We start from the raw sequence: 25,631 nt of genomic DNA, 5'->3' as shown, positions 1-25,631 counted from the left end.
CAAAATGAAAATGGTAAGGCTATTGCAGAGAGGCTGTTTATATAAACCCTGGCATAGGGATTAATGGCAGTACTGTTGCAGATAAGCCCTCAGTCGAATAAGCAACACAGCATAATATTTTAAGTGCAGGGATGTTTGTGTAAAAATGTATCTATATTATTGCCACTTTTAGATACAAATGTTTTACATGTATTAAAATAACATTTTTACACTGCTTCCTGGTTACATATCGATATTCCTTAATTGATCCCCAGGGGGAAAATATAGTAACAGCCGATACATTTGCAAGGTTCTGACAAGGAACATCTGTGCTGCTGATGTGGAATGGGAAAATAATACACTTGAGCAAAGGGTTTCTTTCCAGATGTAAAAACCATGCTGTTATATTATACTGAACATAATGTGTATTGAACAAATACGCTTAATTAATAATCAACTGAAGATAAAAAGTACTACTAAAGAATGTCCTGTTGTTATTTCCTACAGGTTACACAGCAACACAGGAACTAAATTAATTATATATTTTGACATCTCACTTTGGGGATAGTGCATTCCCTGAATGCTCACAGGCAGGTGCAAAAAGAACAGGAGGGTGGTTTTGAATTGACAGCACAACACACAAACAAAAGTCCATATTTAACATTTTGAATCATTGTTTTAATGAGGATCAGGCAATCTATTTACACTAAGAGCAAAATAAATGGAGGCTTTTCAACAGAACCACATTGTACCTTTTTTTGGCTTAACATAATTCTCCTTTGCAACACGTATCTGTCGGGAAATCAAATGTAATAAATATTTTCCAAATGCATTTCACAGAAATGTAATAATTACTGCGCCAGGGAGAGCAGTGCTATACATTCCCACCAAGATTCTTTTTTAAAGCATGCCGATTCAATTAAAAAGCATAGCACATTTTGATTCAAAGATAAGACCAAATATATGCTACCTCATTGCTTCAGGCCAGGGTGACATTTTCTCTCCCATTTGTTATACATTGGCTTCAGTGCATCATTCAAAGCCCCTCCAGATGTTCAGTTACTGACGAAATCAGTGCTACATGTAGATGACTGCTTATTCTAGTAGCACTAGTAGCATGGGCAAATGAAGTCTTAGTTTATTATGTGTTCTCCATGCACGGGACTTTTATTCACGAGGGAGATTCAAGGTGTGGAGAAATGCTCTGGAAAATGTAGAACATTGGAGGCAATTAAAATACGGGAGAGTTCGCAGAATGGTTCAGGCAGCACTGCTCATTAGTAGACAGCAGTCAACACGTCCTGCTTTTTAGGGAAGGAAAGAGTGTGCAGAGGACCCCTTCCCCCCAAACGAGAGCCAGGCCGTGCATTCTGAGGTATGAGTACAGAGCAGAAGGTGCTCTTCTGAACATCACCCACGGGCTCACACATGCATGCCAGCCCCGCTTAGACTTTACACATGCATCGTAAGCCTTTCCAGTTAAAATACAAGCAGAGAGAAGGTGATTCAAAGAAGGAGGACCACACTAAGAATTAGATACGCTCATACCACACCGCGATTAGATACACCCATACTACAGCACAGGTGCCTTCATTAGCCTACTTCAACGTGTAGCAGAGGTGGATGCAAGTCATATCTCTGACTCTCGCTTAAGAAAGAAGGTGCAACATAGGGAACGCACAATACTCAATTAAGACCAAAGCTGTACTGCTAGAACCAACACGCTGTTCATCCATCAGCTTCCAATCTAGTGTTATGGGAACAGGGCGTGGCAATATGTCGTACAGTCTTATCTTAAAATCCTAATGCTGAACAGTTTGATACTCACGCAACTAGTAACTAGGAGGTATTCAAGTCCAAATGTCACACACAATACATTCAGATCAATAGTCAAACAAATAAATCCCACACAAAATAGTTTGAACACAAATAAATCATAATATCAAAGTTAATGTGCGTAAATAAAACATTATAATTATTTGGCAACAGTACACGACCACTGCCAAAACATAACACTAAAAAATGAATCCTATAAGTCCATTATAAATCATGTTATCATTATTGCCTTTACACTGGATTAGTATATTGGATCATGCGGATTTAATCTATGTGTAGAATGAGAACCTTCAAATCGTATCATTCAGGAACAAGTTAGTATTTCTATACACAATGATAAACAAGGCAAAATAATTGCAGATCTGCAGACAAGGCGACATGCTCAAGACTTGTGGGTTTGTGTACTGACTGTGAACCACTTTCTCACCAACAATATTCACAGGTTTCATCTGCATACTCTTACAAAGGGTGCAGGGTCTCAACTTGTAGCGCAGTGTGCATGTTGAGGGTCCTCTTATTGAATGTTCATATGCTAGAGCCCATGAGTGGGGGTTTGACACCTTTACTTGGTCTGAACTGGTCTGCCATTGTTCAGTACCAGTTCTGCTCTTGGATGACTAAGCCATTTCATTGTTAAAGGGCTAAGTCAGGGGTGTACAGCAAGGGCCGATCTGCTTCAGGATCCTGTGCTAACTAGAGCTAACTCTAGCTCTTAATGATTTAATTAGCTAATTAATGTCTTGATCAGACATATGCACCAGCTACAGCCGCAGACTGCAAGTGTATCCAAAAGATTTTACTGTGCTCAAGTATAGGAGTGAACCAACATCTTTTATAGAGGTGTCAGAAAAATAAATTAAGGTAATTGGTTGGAACAAAAACCAGTTTGCCCGGCCCTCCAGGACCGGAGTTGAGCACCCCTGGTGCGCACCCCTAGTCCAGAAGATGTCCTTAAAAGTCTGGACTAACAAGACCAATCAAAAGAAAAGGTATTGCCGGTTACACTTTTTTCAAGCAGACACGATATAATGACTTGATCCAATGTTGGATAATGTGGCAGATGGACAAAATGAATGACAGGTTTAGTCCTTTTTCGACCTGCCTCAAACCAGAACAGTTATGCAATCGCAGAGTAATTTAAGCATTTTCCAAATGAGAACTCCTATGATAAGACTGAATTCTGTGCGAAATATACAGCTTTTTCCTTCCATATGCACACTGAGAACACAAAGTGTCATCTGCACTAACATAATAAATATTTTTTCCTGCATAATATTAAAATGTTTATAAGCAGACCAAAAAAAATTAATTATTAAGGGCATGTTCTTAAAACAGGGTTTCCTAAACTATGTTGGGACCCAAAATTGGTGGTAGGAGTGTGTGAGGTGAGTTCCAGAATGTGTGTCCGCTAGGCTATCTATGCTAGTACTGGATGTGTATTTTTATGGGTCCCTGAAAGACACTACATTTCTCATCTAGATCCCAATAAACAAATATTTCTAGGTCCCAATAAAATGTCTAAGAACCAGTCTTAAAACATCATCCCTTTTGGTATGCTTGTGACAGAACACAAAGGCAAATCTAAAAATGATATTTCCTACATTTCCCAGCTTTTGGGCTTCAATCAAGTTCCATAAAAACTCATTAAGAATATTCTTACTTCTCCATTCTCTCTTGAACAACATTTAAAAAGATGGTAAGCTTTCAGTCCCTCAGGATATACATGTACATGTATAAACTAACCTGTGTGTTTGCGCACTTTGCAGGACTATTAACAAAACCAAGGCTTAACACTGGGGAAATATTTTGTAATGACAAAAAATAATAAAATGGAGACAACTCCAAAAACAGTGCCAAGTCAATCCCAAATGAGTCATGAATACACAATTTCCCTTAGGTTTCATACAACTATACAGTGAGGTATTACAGAATACCTCAGGTTAACTATCTTTGTGGATCCAAATTATACCCTACCACAGATCTATTCCTATAATGTTCTGACTTGCAGCAAAGTTCTCTAAGGAGTATGCAACACCACACAAAACTACATAAAACACCAGAAGACCCACTTGAGCCTAAAAACACCATCGATGAGAGATTGCACACTAACTGGACTATAGAGCACACCCAGGACCTTAGAAGGAAGTGCACTGAGATTCAGTGTGATGCTACTGTGAGGGTAACACAAAAAAATCAGTGCTTATGGTGACAGTGTGCAGAAATCTTCAGATAATGCAGAATATGTTTCAGATGCTCTAAAATGAGGTTGCGGAAATGTGATGTGACTGCAATGGCCCCCTCCATCTGCTGAAAGCAAGGGGAAAACCAACTGTCAAAATATAAGACGGCACAAACATACTGTAGGCTTAGCCCCAAGAAGCAGATACAGCAGCTGGTGGGTTCTGGTAAATTTGAAGGTAGGCTTCTGAAATGCAGTTCAGACGATGGCGTTGTCAGCGGGTTATGCCTTTAGTGTTGATATCATACCGTGTGCAGGTCTCCCGTGGAGCAGAGAGGCTAGCTATGCTATAGTAAACGCACAACAGTTTGTGGCGGATCGGTCCGAGCGTGGCTTTTCACGCATGAAGAGATCCGCCGGCCTGCGGGTGACAGTGTCAGTTGCTGCTGGGGTGGGCCTCCTTCTTCTTGTCCTCGTCATCGTCGTCGTCCCCGATGAAGAGCAAGGGGAACATGCCCAGGAGGCAGCCGATGGTGACTCCGATGCCCTTTCCCTGTGGAAAACACAGCGGGGTTTATTCCGGGCGGTGCTTCGGCGGACAACGTTTTCGGCGTGTAACGTCTCGGCCGCCTGAGACTCTAAACGGGGTGACATTGGCTCAGGAGGCAAGAGCAGTTTTCTGGCAGTCGGAGGATCGCTGATTCGGGTGTGTCGGGTGTGTCGAAGTGTCCCAGAGCAAGACGCCTAACAATTGTTCCTGACAAGCTGGTTGGTGCCTGGCATGGCAGCCTATCGCCGTTGGTGTGTGGATGTGTGTGTGTGTGTGTGTGTGTGTGTGTGTGTGTGTGTGTGTGAATAGGTGAATGAGAAGCATCAATTGTACAGCGCTTTGGATAAAAGCACTATATAAATGCAGACATTTACATTACGAAAATTCTGATTCCCGCCAGCAGGCCATGAACTGCTTAGCCAATGCAAAGCTTGTAGAAATAAATCACCATCAGTTTAACCATGCTGTTATTCCTTCTGATATTAGCTCCAGGTGGATTACTCATCTGAAGAGCACTTTGTGTCACCGTTTCATAATTACATACCTGGCAGGCCCTAGAGCATGGCCTATCGAAGGGGCACTTTTTAGCGGCTTGCATTAATCAATGTCCTGGGAAAGTGGAGAAAACGCTCATCTATGTCAGGGAGCACGAGACTGTGGAGCCAGGCACAGACCAGAGGCTCCATTATTATAAAGCAGCTCTAATTCATCTTCACTGGCATCTCTACACGAGGGAGAAGCAGGGGTCTCGGTCTCATTTCCCTATCATGATTTATCTGCAGTTCTGTCTGGAAAGGGGGAGTTAATCCAGAGGAGGTTCAGGAGAAATTTCCAGAAAGATTTCTTTTCTTCTTTTTTTTCCCCAGATAACCTTGCCTCATCCAAAATGCAAAGCTAATTATGGTGGCAATTGCACTGTAAATACAACTAAATTCACTCCCGCTTGATTGAAAGCCAATTCAGGACAACCATTGACTACTCTGTAATACTTTTACTAATTACTAATGTTTGAGCGAGCACTGTTTGAATGTCTGGTACAGGAGACTGCCAAGGTTTTGATTATGCACCCCTTTCCTTCTACAAATGCTTTGCTGGTTAATCCATAAATCTATACATAATATACGGGGGCATGAAAGGCCTCTCAGTAGTGCTGCGCTGGTATCCTGCTGTGACTACTGGTCAGAATAAATGAATCAAGGTTTGTCTCAAGAGGTAATCCATATTTCTGAACGATGCAGTTAGCAGACTTAGCAAGAACAAAGCCCAAGTCTTAGATGATGGCAGGTGATGAAATAAGATGCACTGCCTTTGCCATGACTTTCAACTGAAACAATCACAATAAATTAAGAAAACCGAGGATAGGTTATTTTCCAATTAACACAAAGTGATCATCAGTACATTAATCTCTAATGAGAACTTCATTGTATATTTTTGAGAGCATGTTTAAGGAATTTGACTCATAATGGTTATGTTTACTCACTTCTAGTTCACATACTGTGCACCAATTATCACACAGCAACGACCAAACTTCTCCTTTGGAAAATGTACTTCATGCTAGTATTTTTGAATAAACGACTGATAATATCATTAGTATAAATATAAGATGTACAAATTAGAATACATTCTCAGCTGACATCCGCCCTGCTTTGCCCGTCATGCTTACTGAGCACCAATCAGCAGGCTGGAGAAGCCGCCGTGGGCAGTGCCCTTACCATATGGGAGCTGACCCTGGTCTGCCACATGTCCACCTGTTTGGGGCTGAGGTCAGGGATCTGCATGCCCAGCCTATAGGCCAGAGCCTCCACATACCCTGCAAGACTGAGAGAGAACATCAGTGAGAACATCTCCACACTTCTTCTGTAAGATTACATGACAATAAAGACGTACATCCACGCCATTTAGGGTCCCCCACATATGGTCACATTGTTCAAAATTAAAAGTAGAGCGAGGGTTATGACAAAATATGATCCAACAGAATGGATAGCAGAACCTCAAATATATAAATAGCCTATTCCATATTAAATGGAAGTATGGGCTTTAGCCAGATCTTATACAAGCAATTCATTTTGGTGGTTATTGCTAGCAGGGTTATTGCTACCAACACCACTGAAAATCCTGTAGGGACAGTGCCACTATACAAAATAAAATTAAGGGGAGAAAAATGTTTTGAAATGAAATCTCATTCAGTCAACCTCAGCATCTGATTTGTTTCAGGATTAGTCAAATTCCAAAGCAACCTCTACATTACAATTGAGAAATTATGTAAAGCATGCAAACTGCAAGTCTTATCACCATCAAGAGCTTATCTTCCTTCCCCAGCAATTAAAATCAGTCTTATTAAAGCAGAACTGGCTTAAAAATGTAAAACAACCATATTCAAATACTGCTCTTATTGGATTTGTTTGCTAACATTCTCAGTGTCCAGCCTCAACAACTGAGTAACATCCTCTTGGAATGGGTTCAATGTGTGTCATAGATTGAGCTCTTTTTCAATTGCATTTTAATCGACACATAATTCAAATTCTCCCTGCTTTCAAAGACACACAGAGTTTTCATGCTGGTGGTCAGGAAACCATGACTTTCCAATAGCTAACCTGCAGAACACAACTGGAATAACATTCGTTGGTCTATATTTCACACAATGCAAGGGACTTTGAAGCTGGTAGTCATTAGGATTCACTGTAAACATTCAATCTTTATTTTGATGAATTGTACGGTTATTTACACCATCCTATAAGAGACTCATTGGCCACAAGGCATTTGGGCAGGTAATGATCCCCTTAAATGAACTGATCTGTAATGATCATTAGTCCTAATAAGAACTATTCTGTCTGATAAAATGCACCCTCACTTCAAAGTAGCTACAAAGCGGAAATGGGCAAATTAAATTACTCGCTTTATAACATTACTGGCTTGACTACACTGGGAGAAGAAACAGAGTTTCCCTGGTAGCAGAGCTCTTACCCCAGGCCAGCCAGATCAGAAACCAGGTTCCCCAAGGCAGCCGCTGTCAACACAAAGAGAGAGAAGATGTTTACACGGCCGGTCCTTTTACAGGTCTGGAAGGTTCCAGAGCAACCGTTTTGGAGGGCTGCTTTTGGAGCAAGGAGCTTAAACAAGTCACTTCAGTACAAACCCTCCTATATACCTGGACAAAATGTACAATGGCTATGTGTAAACTGCTCCATATACTTTTAAGAAAACCAACAATAGGACAACAACTTCGACCACAAAAATTAAACTAGGGTAAAATAAAATGGACAGGTTCACAATAAGAAGACACAAATTTACAAATAGTTTTGGGCAATTCCATGGTAACTGACATTATAACTGCTGGATATGTGGGTGGTAAAGCCCAAACTAGCTACATAATAGAGACTAAGCGTTATTTCCCCCTGAGGGTTATACAAGCATGTCAGTCTCTTATGCAGCTGTATTGGACTTTACCACTGAAATATCCAGCAGTTGTAATCTTGGTTACCCATACAGTTGCTGTAAAGAGTCTTTTTTGCACTGGTGAATATCCTGCATGTTTGGGGTTTCTTTTCTCCAAAACAGGAACCGATGAGTCAGCCAGCCACTAGTTTCCTATGCATGCACTGTGCATATAATTGGCTTAGGGAACACATCTAACGAACTCCAGGAGCCCATGAGAAGCACTGCCACTGATGAGACCGGCACAGTGGGTAAACCGCAGAGGCAATCGCTGCAGATTCCATACGGGCAGGGGGCTGGTTCACTCAGTCGAGCGATTACTGACCCCGCAGCGGGCGAGATGCTAAATGTGCCATTTCCAGAAAAGTTGAGAATCAGTCAACGGGGTGCTGATCGGAGCGCCATGGCAACAACGCCTCGCTTCAGCTGGCAGGTGGCAATCAGCCTGACATAGAGAATGTTAAAGAGCACTCAGAATGTACACGTGGGTAAAGATGAATACTGCGTTTGGAGCAGAGTAATCGTTGCTTCAGCTGAAAGGTTTACTCAGCATTTGCACAAGATTGAGGATGAGATTGACAAGACTGAGGATCTGAGAAAAGGAGAGTGAACAGACACACACAGGGTAAATTGTTAAGAACAACTTGCTCTTTAGTTTCAAGTACTCTCTCTCACTCCATCTGTTCAGAATATTTCTGGGAATACAGAGCTGAGACCTTTCTTTCCAGTAAATGATGCATATGCAAATGACTGTGCAAACATTTTGAAGGTGGCCTCCTCGCTTCGAATTCAAGCCAGAACGGGTGGATTTACAAGCTTATCCATGAGGGGGGAACTGCAAGCTGTCTCAAGGCAACACCGTTCAGTTTAATGAATGGCATCCACTGACATTGATTTAAAGAGGCAGTACTTGAAAGCAAACATAAAAAAAAAAATTTTTGTCAAATGAGAAAAAACAAAAAGAAGATTTTAATGCCAATACCAATTCTGTGGAGTAACAGAACACATTGGATTAGATTAGATAACAAAAATTAACTTTATTGTTGAAATGCGTCCCGGAGGAAACCCACACGGACATGGGGAGAACATGCAAACTCATAGTAAGTTTGTTAAAAAAATCATAGATCTGTAGAAAATATTAAGGTTATGTATGCAATTTGAGGCAAAGGTGCAGATCACAGGTTTATTTTCAAATTCAATGCTTTCTTATAAAGCTATTCGGTTTCATGCAGGGACAGGCCCTTTTAATCAATTCTGTAACACTGCACATAGCTTTCTTAGGACCATAATCTTACACAAATACATTATGAGACATACCTGCCATGGTTGATATTCCGAAGACCACTCCAATGGATAATTCTATCTGCGTCCCCTACAAACGTAAAAAATGTCAAAGAATAATGTGAGTTCTCCTTGTTTGTCAATTCCCTCTATACTGCAACAAAATACAATTTGAATGTGTCAATGTAATTAAACATACTTGGTTAATGGCGCAACTAAATAGTGAATAGAATAGTACAGCAGAATATTATGCCATTGATGAAAGTATTTGATGGAAGCGGTGTTACTGGGTCAGAAGGGGGCGCTCTGCTCTCCAGAACGAATAAAATCACAGTGATGGCAGTACTGTACCAACGGTGCAGTACTTTGAAAAGTCCTGACTCACGGTGCTCAGATCCTTGAGTCCTCGCCAAATTCCTAAACCCTGCATCTGCCCACCTAATCATTCGCCTTCATCGGATTGGCTACATCATCCAATTCTTTCCCTGCCCACTTGACTCCCCAGGTTGTCACTGAAAATAGGCTGACCTGCAGTTTCTAGTTAAATTAGGTCAATTGGTAAATATCCTCATGATATATGTTGTTGCATATGGCCCAACAGTAAAAGCTGTAGATCTTATATACAGTTAGCAATTAGAGATACAGGGTCATTTCGTGAAAAATCTACCAGCGGTGTGGGACCTGACCACTCAAATTTTGCTTGAACTTATGCATTCAATAAAGAACATCCAAAACATTCACCTCATTGATTTGTCATTCTAGAGATATTGGCTCTTAAATAAGGGGTATCCTGAAAGTTTGTTTTAAGTTACTTATATGTACATTTTCCTGTAAATCGAGGTTTCAGATGATAAGTGTCAACTAAATGTTTTGTACAGAAGTAGACCTATTATACATTTTGAAGAAGATAAAGTTTAAATTAGCTTAAGCTTAATTAAGCTTCTCTTTGAAATGATCAAAACGTGCTAAGACATAGATGTAACAACTGGAGCCAACTTAGCATAGTATAATTTTTGAATAAATTATCAATTTTCCTTGTGGCTGTGCTTAACTAAAATATGTACTTGTCTTAGAAGTTTGGAAGTCATACACCAAGTGGTGCCGTTGCAGTAAGTTACCAAGTGGCACGATTCTTTCTCTGAGTAGTATGAATTTTATAATCAGAAAGTAGACAGAAACACGTTTTCCGGTTTTTCCATGTTTTAATACCAAAGATATGGTATGCTAATCAACACAAACCCCAATTTCCACTCAAATGACTTTTTGGATACCACTCAGCCCTTATTTACAGTATCCAATGAGGCTAATATTTTGGATGTTCTTTATTGAATATATAAAGAACCTTTCCACCAAATGTGAGCAAAATTGTCAACTCTCACAATGTCAGCTCATGATACTTGAATTAGACTCATGAACTCCAGACAAATGTCAGCTGTATTTTAGTCAGTAACCTACTATCATTAATACAGCAGTGCCCAAGGTTAATCATTAAATCATTCAACCTGGTTGGATTTTCAAGTGAGCTTTAAATTAAAATGTCACTTTGTTAAACCAAAATGAATCACTGTGAAATTGGAATTCATCTTCTTGATTAGTGTTGAGGTTCTGGCAAATGCCTTTCCAGATATTTTGTGACTGTACTTTGATATCATTGGCTATAATTGTATCTGTGATGTATAAACGGGAGTCTTTTTCTCTTGGAATGGGTTCAATGTGTGTCATAGATTGAGCTCTTTTTCAATTGCATTTTAATCGACACATAATTCAAATTCTCCCTGCTTTCAAAGACACACAGAGTTTTCATGCTGGTGGTCAGGAAACCATGACTTTCCAATAGCTAACCTGCAGAACACAACTGGAATAACATTCGTTGGTCTATATTTCACACAATGCAAGGGACTTTGAAGCTGGTAGTCATTAGGATTCACTGTAAACATTCAATCTTTATTTTGATGAATTGTACGGTTATTTACACCATTATTTATAAATAATTAATAGGAGCTATCTGCCAAATATGCAGTAAACAGACAGAAGAAGGATATTAAATATTGGTTTAAAGCACTGTGCTCGGTTACATTGTCTTAAACTGAGTGTTACATTAAAGCATGTCGGGGAGAAATCCATCACTCACTGCGGCAATCATGATGGCGTTGTCAAGGAAGCCAAACCCGACGAAGGGGATCGCATTGTGCAGAAGCACTGCAGTCAGAAACAGAAAATAATACACATTCATAGTGATTCCACATGTCCTTTTTCACAACGGATTCAATGTTTGAAACAATTTTTACATGATTTAACCATTACCACTTACCACTTGTTTTCTCATTGTATACTCATCATATAATCACAATTACACTAATGGAGACTCTTTGTCATTTAAACTTACATAAATTCTCTAAATTCTCAAAAGTAGGTGTGGCAATAGATCTTAGGCTACTTCTACCAAAGTACGGCAGCCATGTTGGCTATACCATATCAAATATTATGCAGGGGGACTAGAATGAAGCTTGAGTGGTAGTAACGCAATGTGAAGGAATGTGACCATTGGTTGTAGTTTCAATATAGCAACTTTATACTTTATCACATCACCACCACTCAAGTATCAAACTAGCCTGTCTGCAGGAGACTTTGCATGGATATAGGCTACATAGTCAGCATACTTTGGTAGAAAAATGTATCTGTGCAGACATTAAGACCTGTCGATGTTTGTGATTAACCACAGGGTTATATTTGGAAAGAGTCATTGTTGAATGTCAATTTATTAATGTATATTTCTGCCGTTTTGAGGCCATATGAAGATGGATTAATGAGGTCCGTTGCATCAGGGAGAGCTGCAGCAAATATCGAGAATATTGGTCAATATTCAGCAAATGCATTAATGCCCCTTTAATTTGGAGCTTGAAGGCACTTAAAGCAAAAACATTTAAGATGTAAATCAGCAAGTTGATGACAGAAAATCACAGCTAATTGAAAACTGAGGGCCAACTTTTCAGATCTCAATCACAAGTCCAGAATTTCAGCACCTGACTGCAGAGTGCTCTGTCCTTAAACAAACAGTTTTATCAACACACTATAAAATGTTAGATGGTTATGCAAATAAACACATAAAAATTAAATAAAATGAGGACAAGGCAGAATGTGATTAGACAGAATAAAAGCCTTAGAGATTGAATACCAGCTCATGAAAAGATGTCACTGCTAATGACTAAGCATCAGTCTTCCCAACCGCCTGAGAGATTTAACAAAGCAGAACAGCGGGACACAAAGAAACTGGATTGAATGATGCCGTACAGCCAGGATAGTCACGCTCTGGGAAATACAACTGCAGACGCGAATTCAGAAAAATCTACATTTTATGTTGATAGATGCAACCTCACAAGACAACTTGGTAACATACCAGCTGGGGCTCCTACTCTTTATCACTTTGGAACTGGTTTTTCCATTACTTACAACCGGCAATTTCTTTTCTTTTTTCAGAAGAGACACGGCATTGCAAAAATGACAGATGTCCACTGACCGAAACTTCAGGTTGAAGACCCTGTGAACTGCGTATTATCTTCACGGTAACACAAATAGGCTAATTCACATGTACTCAATGCCATAAGTACTGTGCCTGGGGACAGGGTTTTGCTTACAATGTCAACGATACTAAAATGAGCACTCCAAAGATTCTGCCGTTATCGGCGGTGTACAAAGCGTGGCTTACCCCCAGGGAACTTGTTTAATGGAGCCTGTAGCTTTAATTCCAGCTCCAGGGGAGGGGAAGCCTCACTTCCACACTCTGCTCAGTCACTACTTTGGGACTTGGTGCAGAGAGAATTATGTGGTAGGAGGCTGAAACAGAGCTGTGGACAGTCTGGAATGATTTCAGTGGACACAGTCTGACAGCAAAAAAAACCACAGGGTACTATGTCTGTTTGGGCGTTAATGTTTGGCTTAATTCCTCCAGTAGGAGGATTCAGATAGTGCTATGGGCAGACCACATGTGACCCTACCCAGCTGGGCCATGTAACAGCGGAAGACTGCGGAGAAATGCTTACCGTATCTTAGCTGAGCAGTAGTGGGAGGAGCCATGTCCAGTTGTTCTGGAAAAAAGCATGAAAAAGCTGTAAATATGCATGATTTTCTAAGTCTTTGTGAACCACATTTTTAACATGAAGACAGGAAAAACTGCTTTTTTTGCACAGCTGAACACAGAACACTGCAAAACATAAAACATTTCTCAGCGGGGAAGTGAGACAAAAGTTGACGTTAACACCATGCACAGCAAATCAGGACCACGCCTCCCCTTCTGAAGTCTTCTGGCACATATACTGCACATGACTGAAATGTCACCTGGAGGCATGGACGAAGTGTGAATATAAAATATTGTTACACTTTGAGGCACCTTAAATCACATTTATAAAATACTACAAGTGAGATGCTCTAGCTACAATGCAAAACCGCAGGATCAGACCTAAATATATCTTAGCATATTTGCCCAAGACAGAAGATTCTGCATCCTATTACAAGACTACAAGATGAGGTTGTGTTTTTATTTGTGTTGGCAGCAGTGTTGGTGCTGCTGAAAAGAATGGATTCTGGGAACTGGTCCAATGTGCAGAGGATAATATATGGAAGGACCATTATAGCAATCTAATAGTGTGAACACAGCCATATACCACTGCTCTACAGTACTGTGCTAGGCACCCTAGACTTTATTATATATATATGTTATTTTTTTTGTGTTAGTATAAAATAACACATTTGAGATTTTTAACTATTCTGCCAAATTACTAAAATGCAATGTAAAATGTATAGTATGTTTATTTAGCACCTTTCATCGAATTATTTTTGAAAGAATATTTTCTGTACAGAATGTTATACAGGTGCCTCAGACTTTTGCACATATTGTCCTAAACAAGAAAAAATGCCACAATAAACAAAGATGGCGTACATCAGTGCTCAGCTTTTGAAAAGAATGGCAGCCTTAAGACTTTAAACTGAATAATCATTTGTTCAAACTTCTCAGATGAGTTTCTATAATGTACAGGATTTCCGCAGCCTGGACGATGTGGCATTACATGACATTGTATTGCAATCATCAGGAGCGACTTGAATGAATTAATCTTTCCACAGAAGATGATTTCAGAGACTCAACTTGACAGCCATTGAAGTCAATGGTAAACGTGAAACAGTACACTTCAAGCCTTAGTCATCGCGCTGTTGTGAGAGTAATGTCAAGACATAATTCACCAGGAGATCGAACATCAGCTCCCCTGTCATCACACCATAAATTGGCAAGTCAGCAAAGGTTCCTTGAACAGGAAAGACTTATTGGGGCAACAAAAAAGCAATATGTCACCCAGCATACAAGTCATAGCCTGACTGCTGAAGGTCACAGATATATTTTTCTAATTCAACTGCATTTTCTTTTGTGCCTAACTAAAATTGAGGTTCCATCATAGAGATGTTATTCCTTCACTACAACATTAATGGCAAACATCCACTTTTTGCTTCTAAGAACAAGAATCTTGGGCAGAAAGATTAAGGCAGAAAGTTAACACAGCATTTGGTGGCATCTGACTCACTCTCGCATTTAACAGGATTTTGCTGTAGTGCTCACATAGATCACTGTCATACTCACAAGGTTATAGCGCAGGTTTACTCACACAAACAATTAAGAATAAGAAAAGGAGCAATAATAATTATAATAATAAATAATAAGTATAATGCAACAAGGTCGAACTAGAAATTAACTCTGTATTTCCAGATCACAGCTTGAAATCGATACAAAATGGAATTCATCTGCCACCACTAGTAGCTGCTCAGACATGATGTTCAATCTCTTGAAAATTGTTTTCCCAGATGAACACCATTATCTGACAAGTAGACAGATGTCATGGGTTTGTGTTTCTATGCGGGAGAGCAGACGCATCAGTCTCCTTCAGCTGGGTTTCTCCCCCCAGAGTATGGACATGGGTGCCTCGAAAGAACAAGCTGTGCAGTGACGCAGAGGTAATGTAGACACAGCAGTACAAAGCACAAACTCAATGAGCCACAGGCAGGAACAATAAAAACCATGCAGTTACGTAGCCCAAGCTGTATACACCCCATCACTGCAAGACATTTTCCTGGAGATGTAGCCTATGACACCCATGATAGTTAAGCTCACAATGCAATTAGATCCTGACTTTGGCTCTCATGTGACAGAGTGCAGAGCAGGCACTTTGATGATGGTAAAACACAGTGTCATGCTCTTTTCATACAATAACAGTCCATGACAAGGCTGATGTTGTGATACATCTGCATGGACCATGGCATACTTTCCTTTTCATCAAAGTGACAGCTCATTTTCTGGAGTTTAAAAAAGATATAATTTCAACGATAAACCAATAACAAATAATCATAATATCAGAAACTACAGAAAGTGCAAGATCGCAAAAGAGAAAAACTAGAATGTAGAAGTGTTCGCATCGCAGCACACAGCTACGTAGATACCTAAACCAGGAAGATACCCAAATCTACAGGATAGGGCCCTGTTGGAAATCATTAATTCCTGGATTAAATTCTGATGAGATTCAATAAAGAAGTCGAATAACCACTGACTGGGCCTGATTAACCGACGAGTACACAGTGGAGAGGGCTCATTGCTACAATGCCTTTCTTTTCAGTTCCTGAGTAATGTTACGACATTTGCTCCAAATTATCCATGGTTCACTCAAGCTGGATGCATTAAAGACCTCTGAGGTGCTTCATTCCCTAGCTCTCATGAAAGTCAATGAGGCGTTGTCCGCAGCCCTGACCCCCCACCTCTGAGACGGATCCAACAAACACAGTCAAGCATAACAAGCAATGCAGGCAATAGTTGGAAACCTCTTTCACATCGGGCAACAAAAAAAAAAAAAAAAACAGCAGGTCAGGACCTGGCAAGTTAATATCCCCAAACTCTCCTTTGTCTACAGCAATACAAATTCAAATGGTTTGAAAGCAAAAGCAAAAGCAAAAAAAAAAAAAAAAAATTATAATAAAAAGTTGAAGACGCCAACATTAAATACCAGAAGGACAGCATGCAACACCCAGTGCAACAGGAAGCGACAGCATTGTTCGTATGTGGTGCCAGGACAGAGGACGAATCAACAGCAGCCCAGACACGGCACACGTGATCATGGCATGTGCGAACCACACTGCTTAATACTCTGTCCGTCGGCGGCGGGGCCGGCACGTGGCTCTTCCTCTGGGGGCTGCTCGCCGGGAGCACCTCGGGTGTACCGTGATTTCTTAGAGGCTAGAAGGTCAGAAAGAGAAGGGGCTTGTGGGAAATGGAATAAAATAATTTGGGAGAGAGTGAAAGATTCAGGACACAGGGAGAGACAGAGTGAGAGAGAGGGAGAGGGACAGGGAATACATACAGTGAGGGCCTTAAGTATTTGGACAGTGGTACAATTTCTGTTCTTTTGGGACTATGCTCCAGCACATTGGACTTGAAATGAAACAATTAATGAGGTTAAAATGCATCTTTAATTGGGTATTTAAATAGAAATTACATTATTTTTATACATATTAGACCAAGATTGACTTGTATCAGAGTGAAGGCAAGAGAAAAAAAGGCTAAAAGCAATTGCCCAGCAGCCAAAGCACCCCCTTCATCTGAAACATGGTGGTGGGGGTGTTATAGTTTGGGCATGTATGGCTGCCACAGGTGCTGGCTCACTTTCTTTCATTGTTTGTATGTAACTGCTGATAGCAGCAGCAGAATTAATTCTGAAGTGTACTGAAGCGTCTTATTAGCTCTTATTGAATAGTGCTTCATCCCACACCAAGGCAATTATCTCAGACCTACACCAGCGCTCTCTTTTTTCAGAATGATGTTCCAAACAGTTTGTTTTGGAAAGCCTATTGTTTGGCCTATGTCCCATACATGGCCTATGTCCCTTTTCCCTCAGCCTCATAATGGCTTCCTTGACTTCCACTGGCGCAACTCTGGTCCTCGTGTTGACAAACGGCAATAACAATCTAAATCAAATCAAAAGCCTAGAATCAAGACTAGGTTCAGAAAGCTTTCTTATAGCTGCAGATATACCCGACTAATCAAAAACAACTGAGGAACCAACCGTCCAATTACTTTGAACAATGTATAAAAAGGGATGCAATTCCTACACAGATCACCCGATATGGACGGAAATACCCTCGCATTAAAGTGACTGTCTGCACTTTGACCTCAAATTCATTGCATCGTTTGAAATCCAATGTGCTGGAGTACAGAGCCAAAACAACAAAAATTGTACTGATGTCCAAATATTTATGTACCTCACTGTATATAACCAGACAAACACCGAGGATATAAGAGGAACTGAAAGCCGTGCAAGGGACATGTTCTTGTGTCTCCTTGCATCTCCTCTAACAAAAGGTACACACATTGTACACATAGTTAAGAAATAACCAGTACACCAACAATTTGTTAAAGAAAAGGTATACTCCCACACAAAAATGGAATACTCTGCACATTATAATGGACCTTAAAGTCAAGGACCTTTCTGAAGTCTTGACATCAAGGACACTTGAAAAAGGTTCTTGTCAAAACCTTTCTTTACTTTTCACAGAATTCCAGTGGCCGCATTCTTTGCACCATGAACAAGAGAAAAAATATTGGGGAGATGTCAATGTGTTTTTGGCATTCAGTATTTATTCAATAGTAAACAGAAACATAGTTACTTAACTTAATATCGTGTTCACCAACATTACTACCACACTTATTTACCAGTAGCCTTTGTGAATACAGAAGTCAAGTTAACCAAAAATGAATATTCAGAAAATACAAACATAGAGGAAATGGAATAAGAATATACACTCTGGCTCTCTTTGATTATAAATTGTTGGTCTCCATTTCCCAGAACAGCCAAGCAAATTCAGTCCAAATTCAGCAAAAAACAGCCAACCAGTCACTGTTTTACCTGCCGCAAAACCTTTAGCAGCTCTGTTGACTAGCCACAAGCTCATGTTACTGCACAATTCCATAAATAAAACGATTTTAGCAGTAGACTGAGTGAATTACAAGCAGAAGTGCGTAAGTGCGCACAATAAGATGACAAGAGCATTTGTTAATGACAGAAGAGGATAGATACACTAGTCATGTTTTGAGTGAGGCCTTGAACGTTAGGCTATAACTGAGCATTTTCATTAATGCAGAAGGAAAGTAATGGGGACACTTTCAGAGCATTTGATAGACAGCAGCGATCTTGTGAAATCTTAGCCACAGTTAAATAGTTCATAAAGTTCAGCATTCTGAAGCATGAACAGATCAAATCAAATTCTCTCCAGTCCAAGAACCCTACATTCCTATGACCAATCAGAAACATTACCTTCAGAAGGGCATAGCACTGATCCCCAATCAAATTCTTGAATGAGAGGAGGGGAGGGGATCCACTTTACTTCGTTAAAAATAATTATAATAATAATAATAATAAATTGCCTGATAATTTTTCAAAAGGTGAGTGACAAAAACAGCATAACAAGAAACAGGCATTTAATTATTTTGAAATGCAAGTATCCCCCGCTAAGATTTTCTTTCAAGCATTTCTCTCTGAGACTCATTAGGTGTAACTGAAGTAGAATAAGCTTAAGGTAGTGTTTTTGTGAAGTATGTGCAAGCTGTTCAAAGGTCACTTATAACTGAACAAGTTTTCCTCTTTCCATATAGTGCGAGAAAAGAAGCACACTGGAAATCTCTCAGACTCCAAGTGACTGGCACTCTCCGCTTTTCAAGACAAATATTTTAATTAGGCATTATGCTACTAGGCATTTCTTTCCCCACAGTAAACAGAACCCCAGAGTAAACAAAAATTTTAAGTAAACTGAGCAGAACTACTGCTCAGCCAGTCAGAACTATACAATAAATAATATATCAGTTTTTCTTTTTGTTTTCTTTTTTTTTTTTAATTTGCTGCTACATTGGCACACCAATTAAAATGCAGAGATATCAACCTTAGAAAAACATATGAAATACCAAAACAGAGAAAATTGCTGACAGTAACTTCCCCAACAGGCAAGTACAGAAATCCACAGAAAGTTTAACCGGCCTGAACCTTTAGACCCAACCAGCTAAGTATAGATCTGAATGCACCGAGGAAAAAAAAGAATGGACCCAAGAGATAGCTCCTACATAGACGGGGCAGCTAGCAAGAACCAACAGCACACCCCGGAGGAGTGGAGGCCCGCTGAGATGACAAGGTCCAACCCTTCAGCACGGTACGCACCCTGCCTTGCTTAAGTAAAGGTACAATATGAATAATTATAGTAAATAAGTAGCTGTATTTAAATGGCTTGTATGTAAAACAATGTTGGCTGCGTAAGTCGCTCTGGATAGGAACACCTGCGCAAATGCCTAAACATAAATATAAAATTAGCTGATGAGGGGTAGCCCAGTAGCTCATCTAATAGGGTGTAACTGGAGAGCCCCAGGGATTTGCCATGAAGGTCATCCAGGCTGTATATGCTTCAACAGATTCCTGCGTCACTTGAAAATGTACTAGTGCGTTAAGGGTCAGTCGGTCAGGAGTGGGGGGTTGGGGGCAGTGCATTCAGGGAAGGATAAGGTGTCCAGGAGAGCTTTTTTGAACGTAATCCATTATCTTTACTTGGAAGCACTGAGTGATGGGTTTGATGTTGACCCAATCTTGGTCTGCAAGCCAAATCTGTGTGTCCCCGAGGTGGAGTGGGACAAAAATCTATCATGTTTGCAAGACTCTAAGGACAGCCGTTCAATAACATTCTGGTTATTCCGTAATTTAGAGAATTATCATGTGTTAAAGCCATCTGCATTCCTGATTATCTACAGCATCATAATTACCAAACAGGGGAAACAATTACAATTGTTTTTAATATAACTAATACAAAATTAAAATACATTATTTATTATAGTCAGGTCATGGAGTCAAGTTCATAGTCCAAAGATAAACAGATGCTTGCTTGTCGTTCATGTCTTAATGACACAGTATAGCTAAAAAGGACATTCAATCTAAACATTAGGGTACATGATTGTAGTTGACTTCTGGTTAAGGCATACATGCAGAAACATTTGACAGATTGACTGTGACAGTTTAGCTGATACAAGCACACAATCTGCATGTAGGCTAGACTGAGCTTGATTGATAACTACTTGTGATTAGTCTTTGGTATAGGCTAAAAGAGAGACTTGAGAACCTCCCAGTAAAACACAAAACAAAACCGTGGGAGATGACAAGTCACAGATACAGGCACGGTGGGCGGTGTCCCCGTTTCAACACCTTTCTTTCACAGGTCCAAGGGGAAAAATTACTTGCATACTTTCACATATCGTCATAATCTCACACACAGACACACAGGTTGCACTGCTAGCTCAGTGGCACAGTTTGTCTCGTGAAAGGAGTGAGGACAGGAGCCTGTTCCAAGCGACGACTCTCGAATGAAAGTCGCGTGAGTCACACTAGGGACTCCTCCCTTTACAGCCACTTTCTTCTCATGTAACCCACAGGCTCCACCTGTCTACACACTACATGATGCACACGCAAGTTACAAAACCGCAACCTACGCCAATCCCACAGCACACGTGCTGGCCCTGCCTACCAGCACAAACTGCAGCCCACACCCTCGAACAGTCACATGACACTGATAGAGGCACTCATTCATACCTAAAACTCATCTACCCATATCAATGCAGCAGACTCCCTGTTATAGCTGCTCTCGGACCTAGGGCCTGGAAATCTCTCCCATTCATTTGGTCGATGATCATTACATGCAGCAATTATTTTCTTAGCTAAATGGCCAACATGACTTGCGCAGCCTCCCCTTTTCATATCATCCGTTATTACGATATTCCGTACACCATTACCCACAGAGGCATTACAGGGTAACTTATCTCTACACAAAAAGGAACTGGCATGCAAACTACCTAATGCATTTATCTTTAAACAATCTTGGTTAGCCCATATGATTTGTACATGTACAAATGTAAATTCACCATGTTCCGAACACCAAGTTAGCTCACTAAATTCCGAACAGTGCAAAAAATTACTTCCAGATCAGCTTTGGTTTTTGAGTGTGTTTCATTCCTTCCGTTTTCATAAAAACTTGGTACAAGTCACATACACTATCCATTTCAGCATATTGTGACATGGTAATGGTGATCCACTGTGACATTGTGGAGGGGAAGCTGTTGCTCACAAGAGAGGGACTACAGACCGGGCAGGCTTATATGCCGAAACCTGCATAACAGAGTGGATAGGTGTTCAGACCATCGTAATCTAACACGGTTTTCCAAACACAGGGACGTTGTGCAGTTATTTGTTGTTTTCTCTAAAGAAATTGGTCCAATTCACATCAAAATGTTTTAGTGTCTGGGATAGTCAATAAGCAACCATAATCATAAACCACATTCCTCTGGAGAAAAACTACCATTGAACGGACGTTAACTTTTGGTGGAAGCGGCCGTGTTCTGCTCGGAATATCTCACGTGTTTTAAGAACCGGATATATGGTATTGTAGCATCCCGAGACTGACAGACACATTGGCTGGAGAGTTCCCAGCATGCCCCAGGGTTGCGAGAGAGATTTGTAATGGCTAACTAAGCAAAATTGTAAATATCTGTTCAAGCGATTATGTTAGAGCCAGGTAATTGTGCAAAAAAACACGTTTGTGTTGTGTGTGAGATCGTGGGAAGGCTGTGGGGCTATCCGCCAAGCCACCAAAATGTGTTACTGTTCAGAGCCCTACTTTGGTGTTCCTGTTCAATAAAGCTTGTTGAACTGAATTCCATTGTCCCAGTCTTCCCTGAGCTGAGATCGCCAATCCAGCAACCCAGAGGAAGCGAAGAACAGCTGCCGCGGAGGGGAGCCATTGAAACCCTACCTCACCCAACTACAGCTCGCTGAAGAGACTACTGTCCACCTGGCCTTAGAGGGGAAGGCCCTCCAGATCATCCTCGACCTCATCGGAGATACGCAGCTACCCGGCCCTCACCCTGGCATGAAAACGACACTTCTGGTTCTATGCGCAGCGACCCCGGGTTTGATGCTACAGCCCAAGAAGAGCTGTCCCTCCACTCGTTAGTGTCACGCCTGAGTGGCTAAAGCAGCAAGTTCGACTTGCCATGCCATGCCTCGCCACCACAACACCTTGACAGAAGCAGACAGAAAGAAGACAGAGAGACAGAGAGCTACCTCCTCTGCCAAGCGCAAGTGGACCCAGGGTCCACCATCTCCATCGTCCAGCCTGGCGTGCTCCCCAACACCTCAGGCACACTTCCACCTGGCCTCCATGGCAGCCCTGAGAACAGTGACTGGTGAATGAGCAGAGGACGCAAGCTGCTGTGTGTTAGAGTGGGTGGCGAGCAAACCCACCCTGACTTCAGGCTGGCCAATATCCAAGACCCCTGCATCATAGGGCTAGACCTGCTCACCCGTTCGGGGGCACGGCTCTATATTTCCGGTTCCGCCTTCCACCTGGGGAAGATGAGCCAAGGCCCTTCTCAAGGCCGTAAAGAGCCAGGTCTTTTTCAAGGGCACTCAGTACCCCCGCTGCCACTATCGACCATGCCTGCAACTAAGGGCGACCGGAGTACAGCACCACTGGCCGCCCCCTCGGCGGAGGCCGTACAAGCAGTGGGGGACCTGCAGCAGCATGGCTGTGGGAGCCTTGACGCCAAACAGCGGCAGCAGCTCCGCGCCCACCTGAACAAGTTTGACATCTTCGCAGCACGCAAACCGAGCTGGTCCAGCACAACATCAACACCGGCACCACAGCCCCCATCCAGCTACACCCCCATTGGCTAGCGCTAGCAAAGCAGCAGGCAGTGGAGCAAAAGATCCAAGAGACCGCAGCACCAGGCATCATTGAGCCCCGGCCGGACCCATGGCCACCTGGCGGTTCTGTGTTCTGCGCTGGCTATGGATGGTGGAGCTGAACCCAGAAGAAAGGCCCAAGACAGTCCAGCCTTTCAGGCTCAGCAATGTGCCAGCTACCTTCGAGTACCTCATGGATGGGCATTAGCTGACGTGCCGCAAAGCCACTGTGTCGTATACCTAGTGCCGAGTCCCACCTCCATGAGGTCCTCACTGCCATCCACCGAGCAGGGCTACGCCTGAGCCCCAAAATGTGGAACCTGTGGAGGCAAGAAACAACCTTCCTGGGGCATTTCCTGCTGTGGACTGACCACGCCTCCCTCACCTGCCTCCTCAAGGGCTGTGATTTTCAGATCCAGCACCGAGCGGGCTGACTCCACAGCAATGCTGACACCCTCTCCCGACGTCCCTGTGAGGCCTTAGAGTCACTACTGCCGGCGGCAAGAAGAGCGCAGCCAGGCACTCCCCAGAGAGGCGAGTTTGGAGACCCTCCAAGCTGACGATGATCCCGAGCTGAACCTGGGTCTCAGCGAAGGTGACCCAGTGCTGCCACATATCCCACGGGTGGCTGAAGGCGGACGGCGTGGACCGAGTTGTCGACACTCAACACAGAAACCAAGGGGTACTACTCCCAGTGGGCCACATTCATCCTGAGGGAAGGACTGCTATACTGGAAGTTGACGCCTCGGCCCAGCAGCCATTCAAAAAGTGTAACTGTTCAGAGTCTGACTTGAACAGTTACACTCAATGTCCCTACTCAATAAAGCTTGTTGAACTGAATTCCATTGTCCGTAGATATCATGATGGAACCCCAGCAGTGCGTAGCCTACGTGATGACGCTGATCAATTGCAAAAGACGACGTCTGCTGTCCAAATACAGTAAACTATTTAGCGCACTATATGAACAATCACTAGACAGCGATGAGTAATTAGTGAATAGCGTGCCACTGCAGACACAGCCTATGTTGGCGATATCTAATCAGGAACAAATAATGTTAACGCAACTCAAAAACGAATCAATTTTCACCATAGCTATAACCATAGGTTAAAGAAGCCAAAGATTTAGAACTTCATATTATCTCTATCCAGCAAGCTGTAATGTTGCCCAGACTACTTCACTGTTTATTGTTTGGTGCAGTGAGGTCACTCAATGATGATAATAATAATAATAATAATAATAATAATAATAATAATAATAATAAGTAGCATCTTACCTTGGACAATGGCTATAGATTCAAAACGGTGGAGTTCTTTCAGTAAGCATGAACGTTCCGTTGGGTGAAGGCTATAAATGAACTCCCTTGCCCCCTGCGGCGAGTGAAGCGGCTCCATTGGTTCCCTGGTTGAATGTGTGCCCAAGTCACTGCTCTGCATCAACAGCGCCGGTGACAGAGGCTTGCGAACCATGGGTGGTTTAACGCAGACCTTTCCCAACGCTAGCCTCGTACTCAGCGTGAGGGTGGGTCGTAGAGCTCTTTGCAAACATGGCAGCAGCATTGTGGCAAAATAAAAGTTTCCCTGGACCGGTAAACCTGGAATAAAAAAAATAAAAAACATTACAAAGCATTCATTCAAAAAAGACAAGCATAATTGTCTAGCTATTGTTTCGTTTTGTTGTCAGCACAAAAGCTGACAGCCCCGGTGATACTGCTCCAAAACCAAATGAGTAATACGCTGGCAATTAAGTTAGCCAGCTGTCACGATGAAACTTACTAACGTTAACGTTACATAACTTGTCACTTAACGTTTTCAGTCGTTATTAGCCTAACTGGCTAATCACAGTGTAGCCAGTTGCACCTCTGCACCTATCGCCTCTGCCAACGGTCGTAGAGCTTCGTTAGCTACAGCTGCTTGCGATGAAGAATGTCAGATAGCAAGTGACTCAGTTAATGTCCATGTGAAATAGCTAGCTAGTTAATACTCCTGCAGCTAGTTCAAGATAACAAATCAACTTCAAACGCCAATGAACTTACTTACGTACGACTATAAGCATACAACGACAGGCAGGGATATCCCATAGTTTCAAGACGGCTGGTTCCGCAAAGTTAAAAACAGCTAAATATGATTGACTCACCTCACTCAGGAGCAGGTTCTTGTAACAAATGTCATATTTCCATACAAGTCGTAATATTAAAGCTATATCAGTTACGGATATGTTCGTTTACGATTAGGGTCTTCCATAAAAATGCTAAGTCTCCTTCGACCCCACAAAACAGTACCGATGTGAAAAAATTGAGTCAATTGGAAACATTTCTCATTATGAACACTTCTTTCCACTGGTGTGTGCGAGGTCTCCTTTTTCCCGGTTAGTCTCGTAGCAGTGGCCTGCAGTTACTGTCTTTCCGAATTCCCTGGATCGTAGTTTCCCCCCACTGTGCTCAACTGCTGGTTTCGAGATACACTTTTTTCCGACTCCGTCCCGACATCAATGGGCAATGTGGCTTCGACGTAAACCAACCTCTAGTACACTCGTTTCTAGTAGCATAGCAATAGCTAGGTAACATACACGCCCCAG

General features: G+C 41.8%; 1 protein-coding gene across 3 annotated transcripts; it reads right to left on the bottom strand.

Annotated features, from left to right (window-relative positions):
- Nucleotides 1-635: 635 nt before the first annotated feature.
- tmem65 (transmembrane protein 65) lies at nt 636-25,631 on the bottom strand. 3 transcript variants are annotated; one of them, XM_061255701.1, is made up of 9 exons: nt 25,191-25,631; nt 24,331-24,648; nt 16,423-16,527; nt 13,301-13,345; nt 11,392-11,459; nt 9,297-9,351; nt 7,509-7,551; nt 6,257-6,362; nt 636-4,547 (listed from the first exon to the last, which is right to left on the bottom strand). In XM_061255701.1, exons 2-9 carry the CDS (start codon nt 24,611-24,613, stop codon nt 4,431-4,433), a joined length of 822 nt encoding a protein of 273 aa, XP_061111685.1. In that variant the 5' UTR covers nt 24,614-24,648; nt 25,191-25,631; the 3' UTR covers nt 636-4,430. The 3 variants fall into 3 exon arrangements, with proteins under 3 accessions (XP_061111685.1, XP_061111686.1, XP_061111687.1); XM_061255702.1 differs by having other exon boundaries at nt 16,438-16,527; XM_061255703.1 differs by lacking the exon at nt 16,423-16,527.

The sequence above is a fragment of the Conger conger genome, chromosome 9, assembly GCF_963514075.1.
Source record: "Conger conger chromosome 9, fConCon1.1, whole genome shotgun sequence".
Lineage (NCBI taxonomy): Eukaryota > Metazoa > Chordata > Actinopteri > Anguilliformes > Congridae > Conger > Conger conger.
This window is presented reverse-complemented; position numbering and strand designations above follow the sequence as displayed.

Bases quoted from the DNA above. Each gene is read 5' to 3' on its own strand.
- tmem65 (XM_061255701.1), bottom strand. From the start codon at position 24,613: ATGCTGCTGCCATGTTTGCAAAGAGCTCTACGACCCACCCTCACGCTG. The intron at 9,352-11,391 runs GTGAGTGATGGA...TTACGTTTGTAG, and splicing joins ACGCCATCATGATTGCCGCA to GGGACGCAGATAGAATTATC. The intron at 7,552-9,296 runs GTATGTCTCATA...TTGTGTTGACAG, and splicing joins CGGAATATCAACCATGGCAG to CGGCTGCCTTGGGGAACCTG.